This window comes from Amblyraja radiata, chromosome 1 (assembly GCF_010909765.2).
Source record: "Amblyraja radiata isolate CabotCenter1 chromosome 1, sAmbRad1.1.pri, whole genome shotgun sequence".
NCBI classification, from domain to species: domain Eukaryota; kingdom Metazoa; phylum Chordata; class Chondrichthyes; order Rajiformes; family Rajidae; genus Amblyraja; species Amblyraja radiata.
Window position 1 is genome coordinate 123,423,603 of NC_045956.1, and position 15,076 is coordinate 123,438,678.

The 15,076-nt window shown below is 39.9% G+C and overlaps 1 protein-coding gene across 4 annotated transcripts in view; it reads left to right on the plus strand.

The window, feature by feature from the left end:
* LOC116978833 (cAMP-specific 3',5'-cyclic phosphodiesterase 4D-like) overlaps nucleotides 1-15,076 on the plus strand; it is a 724,969-nt gene that overhangs the window by 590,621 nt on the left and 119,272 nt on the right. For all 4 annotated transcript variants that reach the window (XM_033030092.1, XM_033030093.1, XM_033030107.1 and 1 more), the window contains one exon: nucleotides 5,233-5,282. In XM_033030092.1, coding sequence (XP_032885983.1) covers nucleotides 5,233-5,282 — 50 coding nt within the window. The remainder of the gene's footprint in view (nucleotides 1-5,232; nucleotides 5,283-15,076) is intronic.

The window sequence follows — 15,076 nt, forward strand, 5'->3', positions numbered from 1 at the left end:
GTTAGGTTGCCCAAGTGGGACAGCCCCTTAAGTGATAGGTGCCTAGAGCCATTGTCAGGGGTGGTGGTGAAAGCAGACATTAATGTGGAGTTCAAGAGGCATCTAGGCAGGCACATGAACATGCAAGGATGGGGGGAACATGGATCATATGCAAACAGACAGGGTTAGTTTAACTTGGAATCATGGTCAGCACAGATATTATGATCTGAAGTGCCTGTTCTTATGCTATATTTTTTTCATCTTTCCATAAATATATTTTTTCTTGCAGTATATTAAATTATTTTTGACATGTGCGCTCCATTAGGATGGACAATAAGTGCTGGCCTTTATTGGGAAACCAAGTTAGACTCCTTAACTTGTGCTTTATCCATAAATCCTTAATTCTGAAAAGGACACAAAATGCTGGAGTCAACAGGTCAGGCAGCATCTCTAAATAACATGGATAGCCGACATTTCTGGAATAGATTTATAGCTATAAGGAGAGGTTGGGTTGTTATATTTGGAGCTTCAGCGGTTGTGGTGAGACCTGATAGAGATTAAATAGTAAACATCAGTCTTCCATACATTTTGGGTCTCGCTGGTAAGGCAATAGATTGGCTGATGACTGCGATCTGAGGACCTCAAGATATTGGAGATGATGCTTTACTGACTCAGTACATCTGATTGAAGTCGGGTAGAGATACTTCTCCCTTGATGACAACTGGGGAGAGAAACTGAACTAACATCTCAAGTCAATCATTGTTCAATTTTGATGAGTGGTCATTGACCAGAAATGTTAACTCAGTTTCTCTCTTCAGTGATGCTGCCTGTCCAGTTGAGTATTCCCCAAATTTTCCATATTATTTGAGTGCTGGGCAGGTTTAGAATCTGCATTTTCAGAACCGTAGTAACACTACACAATGCAATGAAAGATGTCCTCAGTGTGAAGATAGTGGCCAATAATATACAATTCCTCCAGAGCTAGATTCCACCAATGAGGAAAGGGAGCAGGTAATAATCAACTGGAGGGTTATTGATCTAGTGCCATGTGACTTCATAGAGAATTGAACTTGTATTAAGAAGAACTATAATCCCTTCTGGTGATGTGGGAACACATTTCCACAGGGAGTGATTGAGGTGCCTGTGGGTATTATAATGTCAGAATGTTGCTGAATTATTCTGTGGGACAGCTCTCCCAATGTTGGCACATCATCAGGGATTTGTCAGGTCATAGAGTGATACAGAGTGGAAACAGGCCTTTTGGCCAACATGTCCCAGTTACACTAGTCCCACCTGGAGCTTTTGGCCCATATCCCTTCAAACTGGTCCTATCGATGTACCTTGTTTCTTAAACGTTGTGATAGTCCCTGCCTCAACTACCTCCTCTGGCAGCTCGTTCCATACCCCACCACACGTTGTGTGAAAAAATTACCCTTTAAACAGGGGGTTGATAAGCAGCTGGTTGTAACAAAGGCAAAAGATAAGAAAGGAAGGTGTGCGACAGGTTTGAAGAGTTGTTGATTTTAAAGCCAGATAGAGGAAAGTAGTGGGGCTGAATGGAAGAAATGGATTGGTGGCCAGATGGAGCTCAGAGGAGGGAAGGGGAGCGTGTGGGGGTGAAAGGGAGGAAGGATAGAACATCCATGTTCTCCTGAGATGCTGCCTGACCCATGTGCATTGCCTGTTGCTTATAGACACAAAAATGCTGGAGTAACTCAGCGGGCCAGGCAGCATCTGTGGAGAGAAGGAATGGGTGACATTTCGGGTCTACACCCTTCTTCAGTCTTAAGACGTCTCAACCCGAAACCTCAAGCCATTCTTTCTCTCCAGAAATACTGCCAGTCCCGCTGAGTTATATAGAAACATAGAAAATAGGTGCAGGAGGAGGCCATTTGGCCCTTTGAGCCAGCACCGCCATTCATTGTGATCATGGCTGATCGTCCCCTATCAGTAACCCGTGCCTGCCTTCTCCCCATATCCCTTGACTCCACTAGCCCCTAGAGCTCTATCTAACTCTCTCTTAAATCCATCCAGTGACTTGGCCTCCACTGCCCTCTGTGGCAGGGAATTCCATAAATTCACAACTCTCTGGGTGAAAAAGTTTTTTCTCACCTCAGTCTTAAATGACCTCCGCTTTATTCTAAGACTGTGGCCCCTGGTTCTGGACTCGCCCAACATTGGGAACATTTTTCCTGCATCTAGCTTGTCCAGTCCTTATATAATTTTATATGTTTCTATAAGATCCCCTCATCCTTCTAAACTCCAGTGAATACAAGCCTGAGTTACTCCAGGGTTACTAAGAGATAAGAGTTACTGCAGCATTTTGTGTCTATCTTCGACTTAAACCAACATCTGTAGTTCTTTCCCACACACATTGCCTGCCGCTTGCCAGCTTATGTTTTTTCCAATTTTTACAGCGTTTCATCCTATATGTTAGAATCTAGTTATGTTAGAATCTAGTATCTAGATAGTTCATTATCAGCTGAAATAAAATTATTCCTCTTCCCTGATTTATCACCTAGTTTAAACTATTCATATGTACTGCATCTTGGTGTTGTATTATTATTTTACCTTCCATCGAATTTCAGAGATTAGTCAGAGCTAATGGAATTTCTTCATCAGATATTAATCACCAAGATGAATATTCATGTTCAGTTTGAGCATTTTCTCAAGTATCATCAATATTTGAATAATATCCTTTAGCTGTTCACATCCACTCATGATGGTTCTTGAACTTCATACTTGCTTCCTCTCTGCATTCTCAAGTGCCAATTAATATTTCTGGAAGAACCCACACCACCCTGGCCGCACTATCATTTCACTCCTGCCATCGAGGAGAAAGTATAGGAGTCTGAAAACCATGACCTCCAGGTGCAGGAACAGTTTCTTCCTAACAATCATCAGGCTATTGAACACTACAAATACCAACTAAGCTTCGAACTCTGAACCACTTTGGCTGCACTAGGGACATCTATTATATAACTTATAAATGTTATCTGCTGAATACTGTGTTTACAAACCTGTTATTTTGCTGCAAGTAAGAATGCCATTGTTCCATTTTGGTACATATGACAATTAAACACTTTTGACTGTTCCACCGAAAGACCCAAAATGCGGGTCAGGCCGCATCCCAGGAAAGATGGATAGGTGATGTTTCAGGTTGGGCTCCTTCAGATAGTAGGGGTGGGGAGAAAGAAAGCTAAAAGAGTGAAGTGGCTAGACAAAGCATGGCGAGTCATGAATGAGTAATCCTGAACCTAAGAGGGGTGGAGGGGGTTTGGGGTGGGTGGGGAGTGCTTAATTAGTGAAAGACAAATTACAACATTATTAGGCAGAAACTTGGGATCGGGCACAGCTGTTATTGTGTAAGTCAACATGTGACGTGGGAGTTGTTTAGAGGTCAGCTGATTCGAATTAAATACAAGAATTCCAGTCAGGAAGAAAAACAAGGATGGCAAGGTTCAGCAACCTTGGTTGACGAAAGATGTTGTCAATTTAGTCAAAAAGAAAAAAGAAAAAAGAAGCATATGTAATGTTTAGGAAGCTTAAATTAGACCATAAGACATAAGAGCAGAATTAGGCCATTCAGCCATCTAGTCTATCCTGCTATTCAATTATGGCTGATTATTCTTTCCCTCTCAACCCCATTCTTCTGCCTTCTTCCCGTAACCTTTGAAACCATTCCTAGAATCTATCAATCTCTAGAACCTCTCTGCCTTAAAAATACCCAATGTCTTGGCCACCACACCCATCTGTGGAAATGGATTCCACAGATTCACCACCCTTTGACTATGGAAATTCCGCTTGGTCTCCATTCTAAACGTACATCCTTTTATCCTGAGGCTGTGCCCTCTGGTTCTCTATCCTGGCCTTTCATTATCCGGTATCAGGTTTCAATATGATCCCCCCTCATTCTTTGAAGCTCCAACAAGTATTGGAGCTCCAAAGCCATTAAATGTTCCTCCAATCATCCCCAGAATCATTCTTGTAAAGCTCTTCAGGACCCTTTCCAAACCCAGCCCACCCTTCCTCAGATATGGGGCCCAAACCTGCTCACAATATTCGGAATATGAGCATTCAGCACAGAGAGTTGTGAGTCTGTGGAATTCTCTGCCTCAGAGGGTGGTGGAGGCCAGTTCTTTGGATGCTTTCAAGAGAGAATTAGATAGAGCTCTTTAAGATAGCGGAGTCAGGGGATATGGGGAGATGGCAGGAACGGGGTACTGATTGTGGATGATGAGCCATGATCACATTGAATGGCGGTGCTGGCTCGAAGGGGCGAATGGCCTACTCCTGCACCTATTGTCTATTGTCTATATACAGTTTAAGTATAAGAGGGAAGTCTTTTAGGACCGAGATGAGAAAAACATTTTTCACACAGAGAGTGGTGAATCTGTGGAATTCTCTGCCACAGAAGGTAGTTGAGGCCAGTTCATTGGCTATATTTAGATGTTAGATGTGGCCCTTGTGGCTAAAGGGATCAGGAGGGTATGGAGAGAAGGCAGGTATGGGATACTGAGTTGGATGATCAGCCATGATCATATTGAATGGCGGTGCAGGCTCGAAGGGCCGAATGGCCTACTCCTGCACCTATTTTCTATGTTTCTATATATTAGCCTCAACATTACATCCTTGCTTTTATATTGTGGTCCCCTTGAAATGGATGCTAGACTGGGCCTAATGAATATATTGAATGCAGGGAAGAATTCAAACAGGGAATCAGGTGGGCCAAAGGAGGGCATGAAATTTTGTTAATGATTAGGATTAAGAAAAATCTCAATTTTATGCATACATTAAAAATTAGTTTGACCCGTAATGTTGATTTTGTTTCTCCCGCCACATATTCTGGCGTACCTACTGCGTATTGTATTGTTTTTGTTTTTGTTTTAATTCAAGTTTTATTGTTAACCATTTATGCAGTAACTGGTGATTGTATACAAAATGTTGAAAAGTACTATATTTTAATTTAAGATATATTTTAATAGAACAGTTTGCATGTTTAACCAATTATACAGTGACTGATAATTAAGTAAAACAAAGTTGAAAAGTGAAATTTTAAATTTTAAAATATTTAAATTGAACTTTTAGCATGTTTGGCCATATATATATGTATACATTGTGCAAATCTGTTGATAGGAGCATCCTTGGATAGAAAGGTCAAAAGCAAGATCTACCAGATGACTGATAGTATTCTTGCACTTCAGTGAAGAACTTTGCTAGATTATCTAACTTTCCATTTTTATTTTTACTCAGGCGCTCACCATTGTGTAACCAACCACCCATGGCTAAGCCAACTTTCACAGGTGAATTTGTTTTTAGCTGCTTATTAGTTTCAATGCAAATTATACCAAGTGACATTCTGTCCATCATTTTCATGAAGAGATCGGTAGAATGTAGTTCACATCTGAAAGGTTCTTACTGTTACCTATTTAATTAAATGAGACTCATGACTTTTCCAGCCATTTACATGCCGTGTTGATAAATTATAGTGTATTTGCTAAAGGTCATCCAATATGTTGGCATATCTTACATTCTGAAAAAGGTGGAAGACTTAAAAATAGAGGAATATCATTTCTGTGAATTATTATCACCAGAAATCTGTGAACACGTCATCCGTATCCATTGTAAACAACTTGGACAAGTTACAAGAAAACCTGAAGCTGAGAAAGAAAATAAGTAAGAAGTGAATGTTAGCAAAAGAAATGTGTTTTGAGATCTAGACAAAAGAGAATTGATAATTTTTCTTTTAAGATCAGATGTAGCTTAAAAATAGAGGTTTACAGCACAGAAGGGAGCCATTGTGTGTGGGCCTCCTCTTAGATGCAACTAGTCCCACTCTTCAAATCCATTGTATTTTGAAGTTCTGCACAAATTTTATATTTCATAATCATAATTTTTTTTGCATATAGATCCTGTGGTTTGAAGACAAAATGATTTGTGTCATTTGAAGTAGGCTTGTATAGAGATAAAGTCTTCATTTGTTGGTTTTTGACTGGAAATGATTGCAATGAGGATAAATTCTGAAGGGATTTTGTTAAAAGAGATGCCTTTTTAAACTAAATGTTTATAGTCTGGAAGAGAAACATGGACAGTCAGTTCAGTTGACACCTCTGATTCTCTGAGTTATTTGAGAACTTTAAAAATAATGAATATTTAAGATGAGTTTTTTAAGTGTATTTCAGTTCATCTATATTCTACGGTTCAAGATTGTACTAGAGATTATTATTACTTAAAAGTGTTTCACAAACTAGGAAAAGAATCAGTGTGCATTAGGTCATTCTTAATTGTATTACACATTTTTGTAATGTTTATTATAATGAAGAGGTGCAAAGCTGTTACTGGAGAAGGTTTTAATTTGCAGTTTATCCAATCTGCATATGATTTCTAAAATTATGACATATGTTCACAAACACGCTTTTAATAGGCAACTCCTAGAAGACTCTGGTTAAAATAACATCTACATATATTATATGTGTAGAAACTGTACAATTTGTAAGTTCTTTAGGAAAATGTCCAATTCTTCACATGATAATTATTAAATACAATTTGGTTCGAAGTCACATAACTTTGGCCAAATGGCCAGCAAAATATGGCTGGTCAGATTTAGGAAGGGAATTTCAGAGCTTGGTGTCTTGCCGACTATACAACGTCACCAAAAATTATTTAAAATAATCTATAAATAAAAATTACAGATTTTTCCATGTTTTACCTTTAACACAATATATAGGTCTGCATTCTGCTGAAAATTGTGAAATTCAAGTTTCACTTAGTGCCTACAGTTTCACGAAAGGAAAAACAAATGGGGGGGGGGGTTCCTTTTATTTTTCAAAGCTCGCTTCCATTTAAATTTGTCATTGCATTGTATCTGTTCAGCTGGCCTAATTTTCGAGTGTCAGCTGATGGCTATTTCTGTTTGTTATTAGAGAGTCTTTGGACATCTTGATTGTATTCCCGTGCACCTGGTTCATCATATGCATTCTTAGCTGATTGGTGAAGAAAATTCACTTCAGAAAAACCTTTTCTTATTCTGAGTTGTCCATTTGGCAAACCCTGGGTGGAGTTGTGATTCCTTTCCAGGCATTGAATATATAAAAGGATGTTGAGCAACTACAGAAGAATTCAGGACAGTTTCCCCCCTGCTCTTTCTGCAGCAAGGTAGAAACTCTCAAACCTCTGTGTAACGAGCCTCTGAGATTGCCGCCTCATGAATTTTCCATTTGTTATAGTCGAGAAGAAAAATCTTGTAAACTCGAAATAGAGGAAAAACTTAACAATAGCAAAAAGATACATGGGGAGAATTTCAGTAGCATTCTTCCAATCTCTTTCTCTAACTTAATTGGTAATATTTGGGTGTCTTGAGGAACATTCTCATAATTCAGCATCATTTTTCACATCAGCATCAGTTCATTTTTCACTGTACCTGTTGAAGTCTTCTGCAGGTCAGTAGCCAGGGGAGGGGAAGGGAAAAATGGGTGCATGTCCAGTGAGGCACAGGAAGGAAAGGGGAGAGAGAAGGGATAAAGGGGGAGGGGGAGAGAGAAGGGAAGGTGAGGTTGGTTAGTTACCTGAAATTGGAGAATCCCCCCCCCCCCCCCCACCTCCCTGTGAACTAACAATCCCCTTCTCTTTTTTCTCCCTCCCTCCCAAATATGTATTTTATTTTTGAAAGTGTTGTCAGATCTGTTTTGAATTTCCAGCACTTGTTCTTCTAATAATGCATGATCGAGCAATAGCTGGTTGTCATGGTAATCATGGCAGATTGCACTATCATAGAAATACGTTAGATGGTAGCAAAGAACACATGTTTTGCCCTGAGTACACTACCTTGCAATTACTTAACACAGTCAACTTTTAATTTTGCCTTCAACATAACACAGTATTGATTCAGGCAGATGTCAGGAATTGTGACAAAGCTGGGGAAATGCTTGAGATGAGGTTGGGAGATATATTCTTCATTTAGGGAGGCTCAGTCCTTGGCTAAATAGTCATGATTGGTCAGAGAGGATATGTAAAGGCTCGGATGGAAAGTACAAAGTTCCTAAGGGATAGGAGTAGAATTAGGCTATTCGGAGCAGTACAAAGTATCAGGAGCAGTACAAAGTTCTTAAGGGATAGGATAGAATGAGGCTATTCGGCCCATCAAGTCTACTCCACCATTCAATCATGACTGATCTATCTATCCCTCCTAACCCCATTCTCCTGCCTTCTCCCCATAACCTCTGATACCCGTAATAATCAAGAAGTTGAGTTTATTGTCAGACACACGAGTATGGTGAGATACAGGTGCAATGAAAAGTCTTACTTGCAGCAGCATCACAAGCATGTAGACTCAAACTCATGAGGTATACGAAGAGGATGATCAGTCAGCTAAATAGGGAGAGGTAAATAGCTAAATCAGGATCTGATGTCCGTCATCTTTGCCTTACTAACTCTCTTATTTTGCAAATATAATTTAAATATATATTTATTCTTCGGGAAACAAAGTGCTGGGGTAACTCGGCAGGTCAGGCAGCATCTCTGCAGAACGTGGATAGATGACATTTCAGGTCGGGACCCTTTGGGCAGAAATCATAGAGGGGAGGAGCGAGAGAGGGTCTCACACATCTACTGTTGGAGGGCAGAGAACGTCCTCAAAGTAAGCATAACATGAGGAGATTTTGCAAGGTATCTACATTTTTCAATAACAATTCTAAAAGGACATTTTTGAAGTTGTGAAGGGTCTTGAGATTTTATTGGCATAGTTTCACTTTTATTCCAGTTTATTCTATACCCTGAAAAGGAACCAAATTGTTCTATAAGGTTTAATACATTTGGGATACTAACTTGGGAGTTGGTGATGTATAAGAGTACATTGTCTGCATATAACAAAATCTTGTTATTGGTATGTTTAGTATTGTATCCATGAATACCCAAATGTACTCTGATGTTTTCTGCTAAGGGTTCTATGGTTAAGGCAAATAACAAATAACATTGGTGAAAGGGCACATCCTTGTCTATTACCCCTGGATAATTGAAATTTAGGTGACAGAATTTGATGAGTCAATATTCTGGCTGTCGAGTTGTTATATAACAGCTTTACACATGAATTGAAATTTTCTCCTAATTGGAATGTTTCCAACACTAAAGAGATAGGCCCATTCTACTTGGTCAAAAGCTTTTTCTGCATCTAAAGAAATAATTGTTAAATCTTAATTTATCGTTCTGTGTGAATACATTATATTAAACAGGCGTCTCATTATTAAACGAATGTCGCTTGGGTATAAACCCAGTTTGGTCTGAATGTATTAATTTACTAATGTACAGACATAGTCTTCTTGCCAAAGTCTTGGCTAATATTTTCTTATCATTAGAAGAGCTATTGCTCTATGTGATCCAGGCTCTTCAAGATTTTTATCTTTTTTAGGTATCAATGTAATGGTTGATTCAGCAAGGGTTTGTGGTAAGGTCTGTTCTTTAAAAGCATGTATATAAAGGGCTCTTAAACATGGGGAAATTAAATCATTGAATTTTTTGTAGAATTCATTACTGAACTCATCTGGACTTGGCGTTTTCCCACTTTTCAGTGATTTGCTAGTCTCTTCAATATCATTTATTGTAATCTCAGCACCTAATTCTTCTCGTTCCTCCTCATTAAGTGATGGGAGGTTGCAATTGTCAAGAGAGTTTTTGATCTTTGCAGAGTCGGCTGATGTTTTTGATGCATATAGATTTTGATAGAATTTTAGGAATCTTTCATTAATGACTTTGGGAAGTGTGAGCAGCTCTCCTTTTTCTGATCTAATTTTTTGAATAGTATGAACTTTTTCAATTTTTCTCAGTTGGCGTGCCAGAAGTTGATGCGGTTTATCACCAAATTTGACATTTTTTAACTTAGTGTATTGAAATATCTTAATAACTTTTGCCGAGAGGATCTGATTTAATTTAAATTTTAATGCTGCTATCTTATTATGTTAGTTGGATCAATCGCATTTTCTGAGTCAAGCTGTTTAATCTGTTTTTCTAATTCCAATTGTTCCAACCTGTTTTTTTTTGTTTTGAAAAGCTTGGTATGAGATAATGCAGCCTCTGATAAAGGCCTTGAAAGATTCCCACAATAATGTAGCCAAAATACCGGGTGTGTCATTTGTCTCATAGAATAATTCCATCTGTTGCTTCAAGTAGTCACAACAACTTGGCTCAGTTAGTATTTGTGGATTAAATCCACAATGGTCAGAAATGATGGTATTATGGTATTTGGGATTGAATGTAAAAGGGTTAAGTTTTGAGTCCACTAGAAAATAATCAATTTGTGTATACATTTTGTGAACACCTGAATAAAAAGAGTATTCTTATTTCCGGATGGGTTGGCGATCCTCCATACATCGGTTAAGTTTGTGTTTTTTATGTAAGTATTTAAAAGTTCACTGGATTTTGATTTTGAAGTATTTCTCGTTTGCTGTGAAGATTTATCCAAATATGGATCTAATACACAATTTAGGTCTCCTCCAATTATCAGATTCTGCTGACAGGAGTCTGAAATTATATTAAATATTTTATTAAAAAATTGTGGGTTATCGAAATTAGGAGCATAGATGTTCACCATAGTAAGTGGGGTTGAGTGTAATTCCCCAGATATTATAATGTACCTACCTTCCTTATCGGCTATAGTGGATTTGCGTTTAAATGGTGTACCTTTGCGAATTAGGATTGCAGTGCCTCTTGCTTTGTTAAGAAAAGTAGAGTGATATAATTGACCAATCCAGCTAGCCTTCAGCCTGTTATGAGCTCCCTTTTTGAGATGCGTCTCCTGTAAAAATATTATGTCAGTATTAATAGATTTTAAATGGGCTAAAACCTTGCTCCGTTTAATTGGCTCATTGACGTCCCTGACGTTCCAACTACAAAATGTAATTTCTCCAATTTTCCTAGTGGCGTTGTCTTTCATTTTAAAGCTTACATGGTTTCCTTTGCTTCAAATGGTCCAACACAATATTTAAAATGAATCTTTTACTTGCTGGATGGGTGAGCCCTGTTCCATTATTCCCTATCCCCTGGAGGTATCTCCCAGAAAAAAAAGTGCATTAAGAAGAATAGATAAGCTATTTCGTCGAAAAAATAGAAGGGAAAAAAGAAAAACAATGAAAATTGCAGCATAAAGTAATGCTGCTAGTGAATACCACCCATTGGTGGTGTAATTCATGATAGCTTCCATAGATGTTGATATCAAATAACTCCGCTCCTTAAGGAGTTAAAAAACACTGAACAGAACAGAATAAAAAAACAATGTATAAGTTCATCAAGGGATCAATATTCCCAAGAGGTTAAGTATCTTTTTGTACACTAAAAAGGTAATTAAATAGTGGATATTTAGGTTAATATATAAGACTTATTACATGACTTTCTAATATTAGTATGTAAGCTATTGACCGATTCAAAGTCGGTGAACTTATAGCAACTTGTTAATTCCACATGCAGTTTGCATAGACAAAGCAGCCTCTCTCTCTCCCTCTCCCTCTCCCTCTCCCTCTCCCTCTCCCTCTCCTCTCCATCTCCCTCTCCCTCTCCCTCTCCCCTCTCCCTCTCCCTCTCCCTCTCCCTCTCCCTCTCCCTCTCCCTCTCCCTCTCCCTCTCCCTCTCCCTCTCCCTCTCCCTCTCCCTCTCCCTCTCCCTCTCCCTCTCTCTCCCTCTCTCTGCCTCCCACCACCTTTCCCACACATTCCGGTGCAATCTCTAAACTTCCCCAAAACTTACCACAACTTGCTCAATACCTCCCAACACTTACTCAACCCCTCTCTCTCTCTTTACCTCTCCCTGCCCCTCTCGCCTTCCCCCATCCCTCCCTACACTCCCTGAGCTTTCCACAACTTCCACTAACTAATTCTCACTTACGATGACTCTCTCTAGAGCTCCCTCGCTCCCTCTCCCTCCCTCTACCTCTAACTCTCTACTGCTCTACCCCTACCCCTCCCCTAGTGCTCCCTCGCTCCCTCTCCCTCCCTCTACCTCTAACTCTCTACTGCTCTACCCCTACCCCTCCCCTTCTCTACTGTGTTCCCTCTCGCTCTGCCACGCAATCTGTCAAGTTCTCTGTTTGGCATATTAACTGACTTTGTATCGCCAACTTTATAGCAGCATATTAAGTATAAACACAATATAAATGCATACAATACATTTGGTAGTTAAATATTGGATATTAGATTAATATACAAAACCTATTGCGTAACTTTCTAATATTAGTATGTTAAGCTATTAACCGATTCAAAGTCACTGAGCTTGTGGCAGCTTGTTGATTACAAGGGGTCACAGCTTAAGGATAAGGGGGAAATCCTTTAAAACCGAGATGAGAAGAACTTTTTTCACACAGAGAGTGGTGAATCTCTGGAACTCTCTGCCACAGAGGGTAGTCGAGGCCAGTTCATTGGCTATATTTAAGAGGGAGTTAGATGTGGCCCTTGTGGCTAAGGGGATCAGAGGGTATGGAGAGAAGGCAGGTACGGGATACTGAGTTGGATGATCAGCCATGATCATATTGAATGGCGGTGCAGGCTCGAAGGGCCGAATGGCCTACTCCTGCACCTAATTTCTATGTTTCTATGTTTCTATGTTTACATAGACAAAGCAATCTCTCTCTCTCTCTCCCTCCCTCTCTGCCTCCCACCACCATTCCCACACATTCCAATTCAATCTCTGAAACTTCCCCCAGACTTGCCAAGACTGGCTCAATACTTCCCAGCACTTACCCGCACTCTCTGTCTCTCCCTCCCTCTCCCTATGCCTCTCATCTACCCCCATCGCTCCCCAGTTCCCCAAAACGTTCCAGAACTTCCTCTAAACAACTCTCACTTACATTAACTCTCTCTAACACTACCTCACTCCTTCTCCTTCCCTCTCCCTCTCCCTCTCTCTCTCTCTCTCTCTCTACAACTCTACTGTATAAGTGGATACAGTTGGAATGAATTAAAGACACAGTATAAATTCAGTGTAAATACAGTGTGGTCCTCTTGGTTGGCATCATGACATAAACTCGATAAGACAGTTACTTATCCTTGACGGAATCCGCAATATCTTGGGCAAACTTGAATGCTTTATCCGGATCTGTAAAGAGGTGTTCTGTCGCTTTATATGTGACTCTCAGTTTGGCTGGATACAGTAGACCGTATCTGAGATCTGGTATGTCCCTCAGAATGACTCTCGACTTGGTAAAGAGTGCTCTTTTCTTGACGACTTCGGCTGGATAATCTCTGAAGATTCGTATGTTATCCCCTTCAAAGGTCAGATTTCTGTTGTTGGCAACTTTTTCATGATGTCTTCTAAAACGTAGGAATGATGTATCTTCAGAATCAGCTGCCTTGGTTGAGCTGTGGGTCCTGGCCGGGCTCTCAGAGCTCTATGCGCCTGATCCAGTTTGGGTTTTTCATCCAGGTTAAGTACATCTTGGAGTAATTGAGCCGCAAAATCACGAAGGCTTTTACCCTGTTCTATTCCTTCTTTCACCCCAACAATCCTTAAGTTCTGGCGTTTAAAACGTCCTTCAAGATCAAGACATTTTTCAGTCACCTTGGCAAGTTACCCAGAAATACGTTCCAATTCAGTCAACAGTCTGTGTGTTGTCTGAGCATTTTTGGTAGTAGCAGCTTCCAATTCTCGAATGGCTTCACTATGTTGTTTTGAAGTAGCGAGAATGGGTTCCAACTTACGGCTGATATCAGTTCCGAGCCTTTGAATTATCCCCTTCAGAAAGGAATTCACCTCCTCTATGCGGACATCTACCTTATCGATCTTATCACAGATTTCTGCTCTCCCAGCAGCGATGTCCGACTTTACAACCGCAAGTTGCTCATCCAATAAAGCTCTGATAACTTCCGCCAAAGGTTGTCTTGCTGCTTTTTCAAGGGGGTGCTTCATACTCGAAGTCGAGGCTTCTTCTTCAGAGGTTTCCTCACTTTCCACAGGGCGTTTCTTCCGAGGTGATTTAGATCCTTTAGGAACTATAGGAAGTCTTCTGGGGTAACGTCTACCGGTCATTTAAAATACCGGAGTCGATTTCTGATGACGTCACTTACAACTAGCGTCTGCCAGTAAGCGATTTTCTTCTGTCCGTTTTGTGAATTTTCGGCCTAGTTACGGAATATATTCGTATATCCGTAAGGAATATATTCCCAGCCTGGTCAACCCCTATCTATAGCTCAGACCCTCTAGTCCTGGCAACATCCTCATAAATCTTCTCTGTACCCTGTCCAGCTTGACAACATGTTTCCTATAACATGGTGCCCAGAACTGAACACGATATTCTCAATATGGCCTCACCAACGTCTTATACAACTGTAACATGACCTCCCAACTTCTATACTCAGTACTCTAGCTGATGAAGGCTAAAATGCCAAAAGCCATTTTGACCACCCGATCTACCTGTGACTGCAGCTTCAGGGAACTATGCACCTGCACTCCCAGATCCCTCTGCTCTACAACCCAACCCAGAGCTCTGCCATTCACTGTGTAAATCCTGCCCATGTTAGACTTCCCAAAATGCAATATCTCACATTTTTCTGCATTAAATTCCATCAACCATTCCTCAGCCCACCTGGCCAATCGTTGGCCAAAGTTTTCTGCTGATTTCTATTTCTTCTCATATTCCAGTTCGATAAAGGATGGTTGTGACTTATTGACGGTATGAAATGACATTAAGTGATGAAAAAATGTCACAGCATACAGTTCCTGATTTTAAACAATTAGTTGAAATTGAGTGGGGGGTAAAATCAATAGCTAATCTACCTCCCAAGCCCAATAAGGTAACTTAATTCCTACAAGTTGCACAATGAAGAAACCGCTACCTAAGACTGGCAGAGATTTGAAATGCGTCTGTGAGTTAGCTTTAAAGCAAAGGTAAGATTATTGCCTATTAAACAATTTTTTGACCAACAATAGCTAGGCTTCCTCTGTTTTTCAAAGATAGCCTTCTCATTTGTGCTATCAGATATATGAATTTCTTCCAGAAATGAAAATAGAAGACACAAGACTTTCTTGAAGTAAAAATTATGTTGCGGCAGTAAATTTCACTTACATAGAAAACATCTTTAACGTAGAAAAAAGCTTCCAAGAAAATCAGGAGCATTACAGA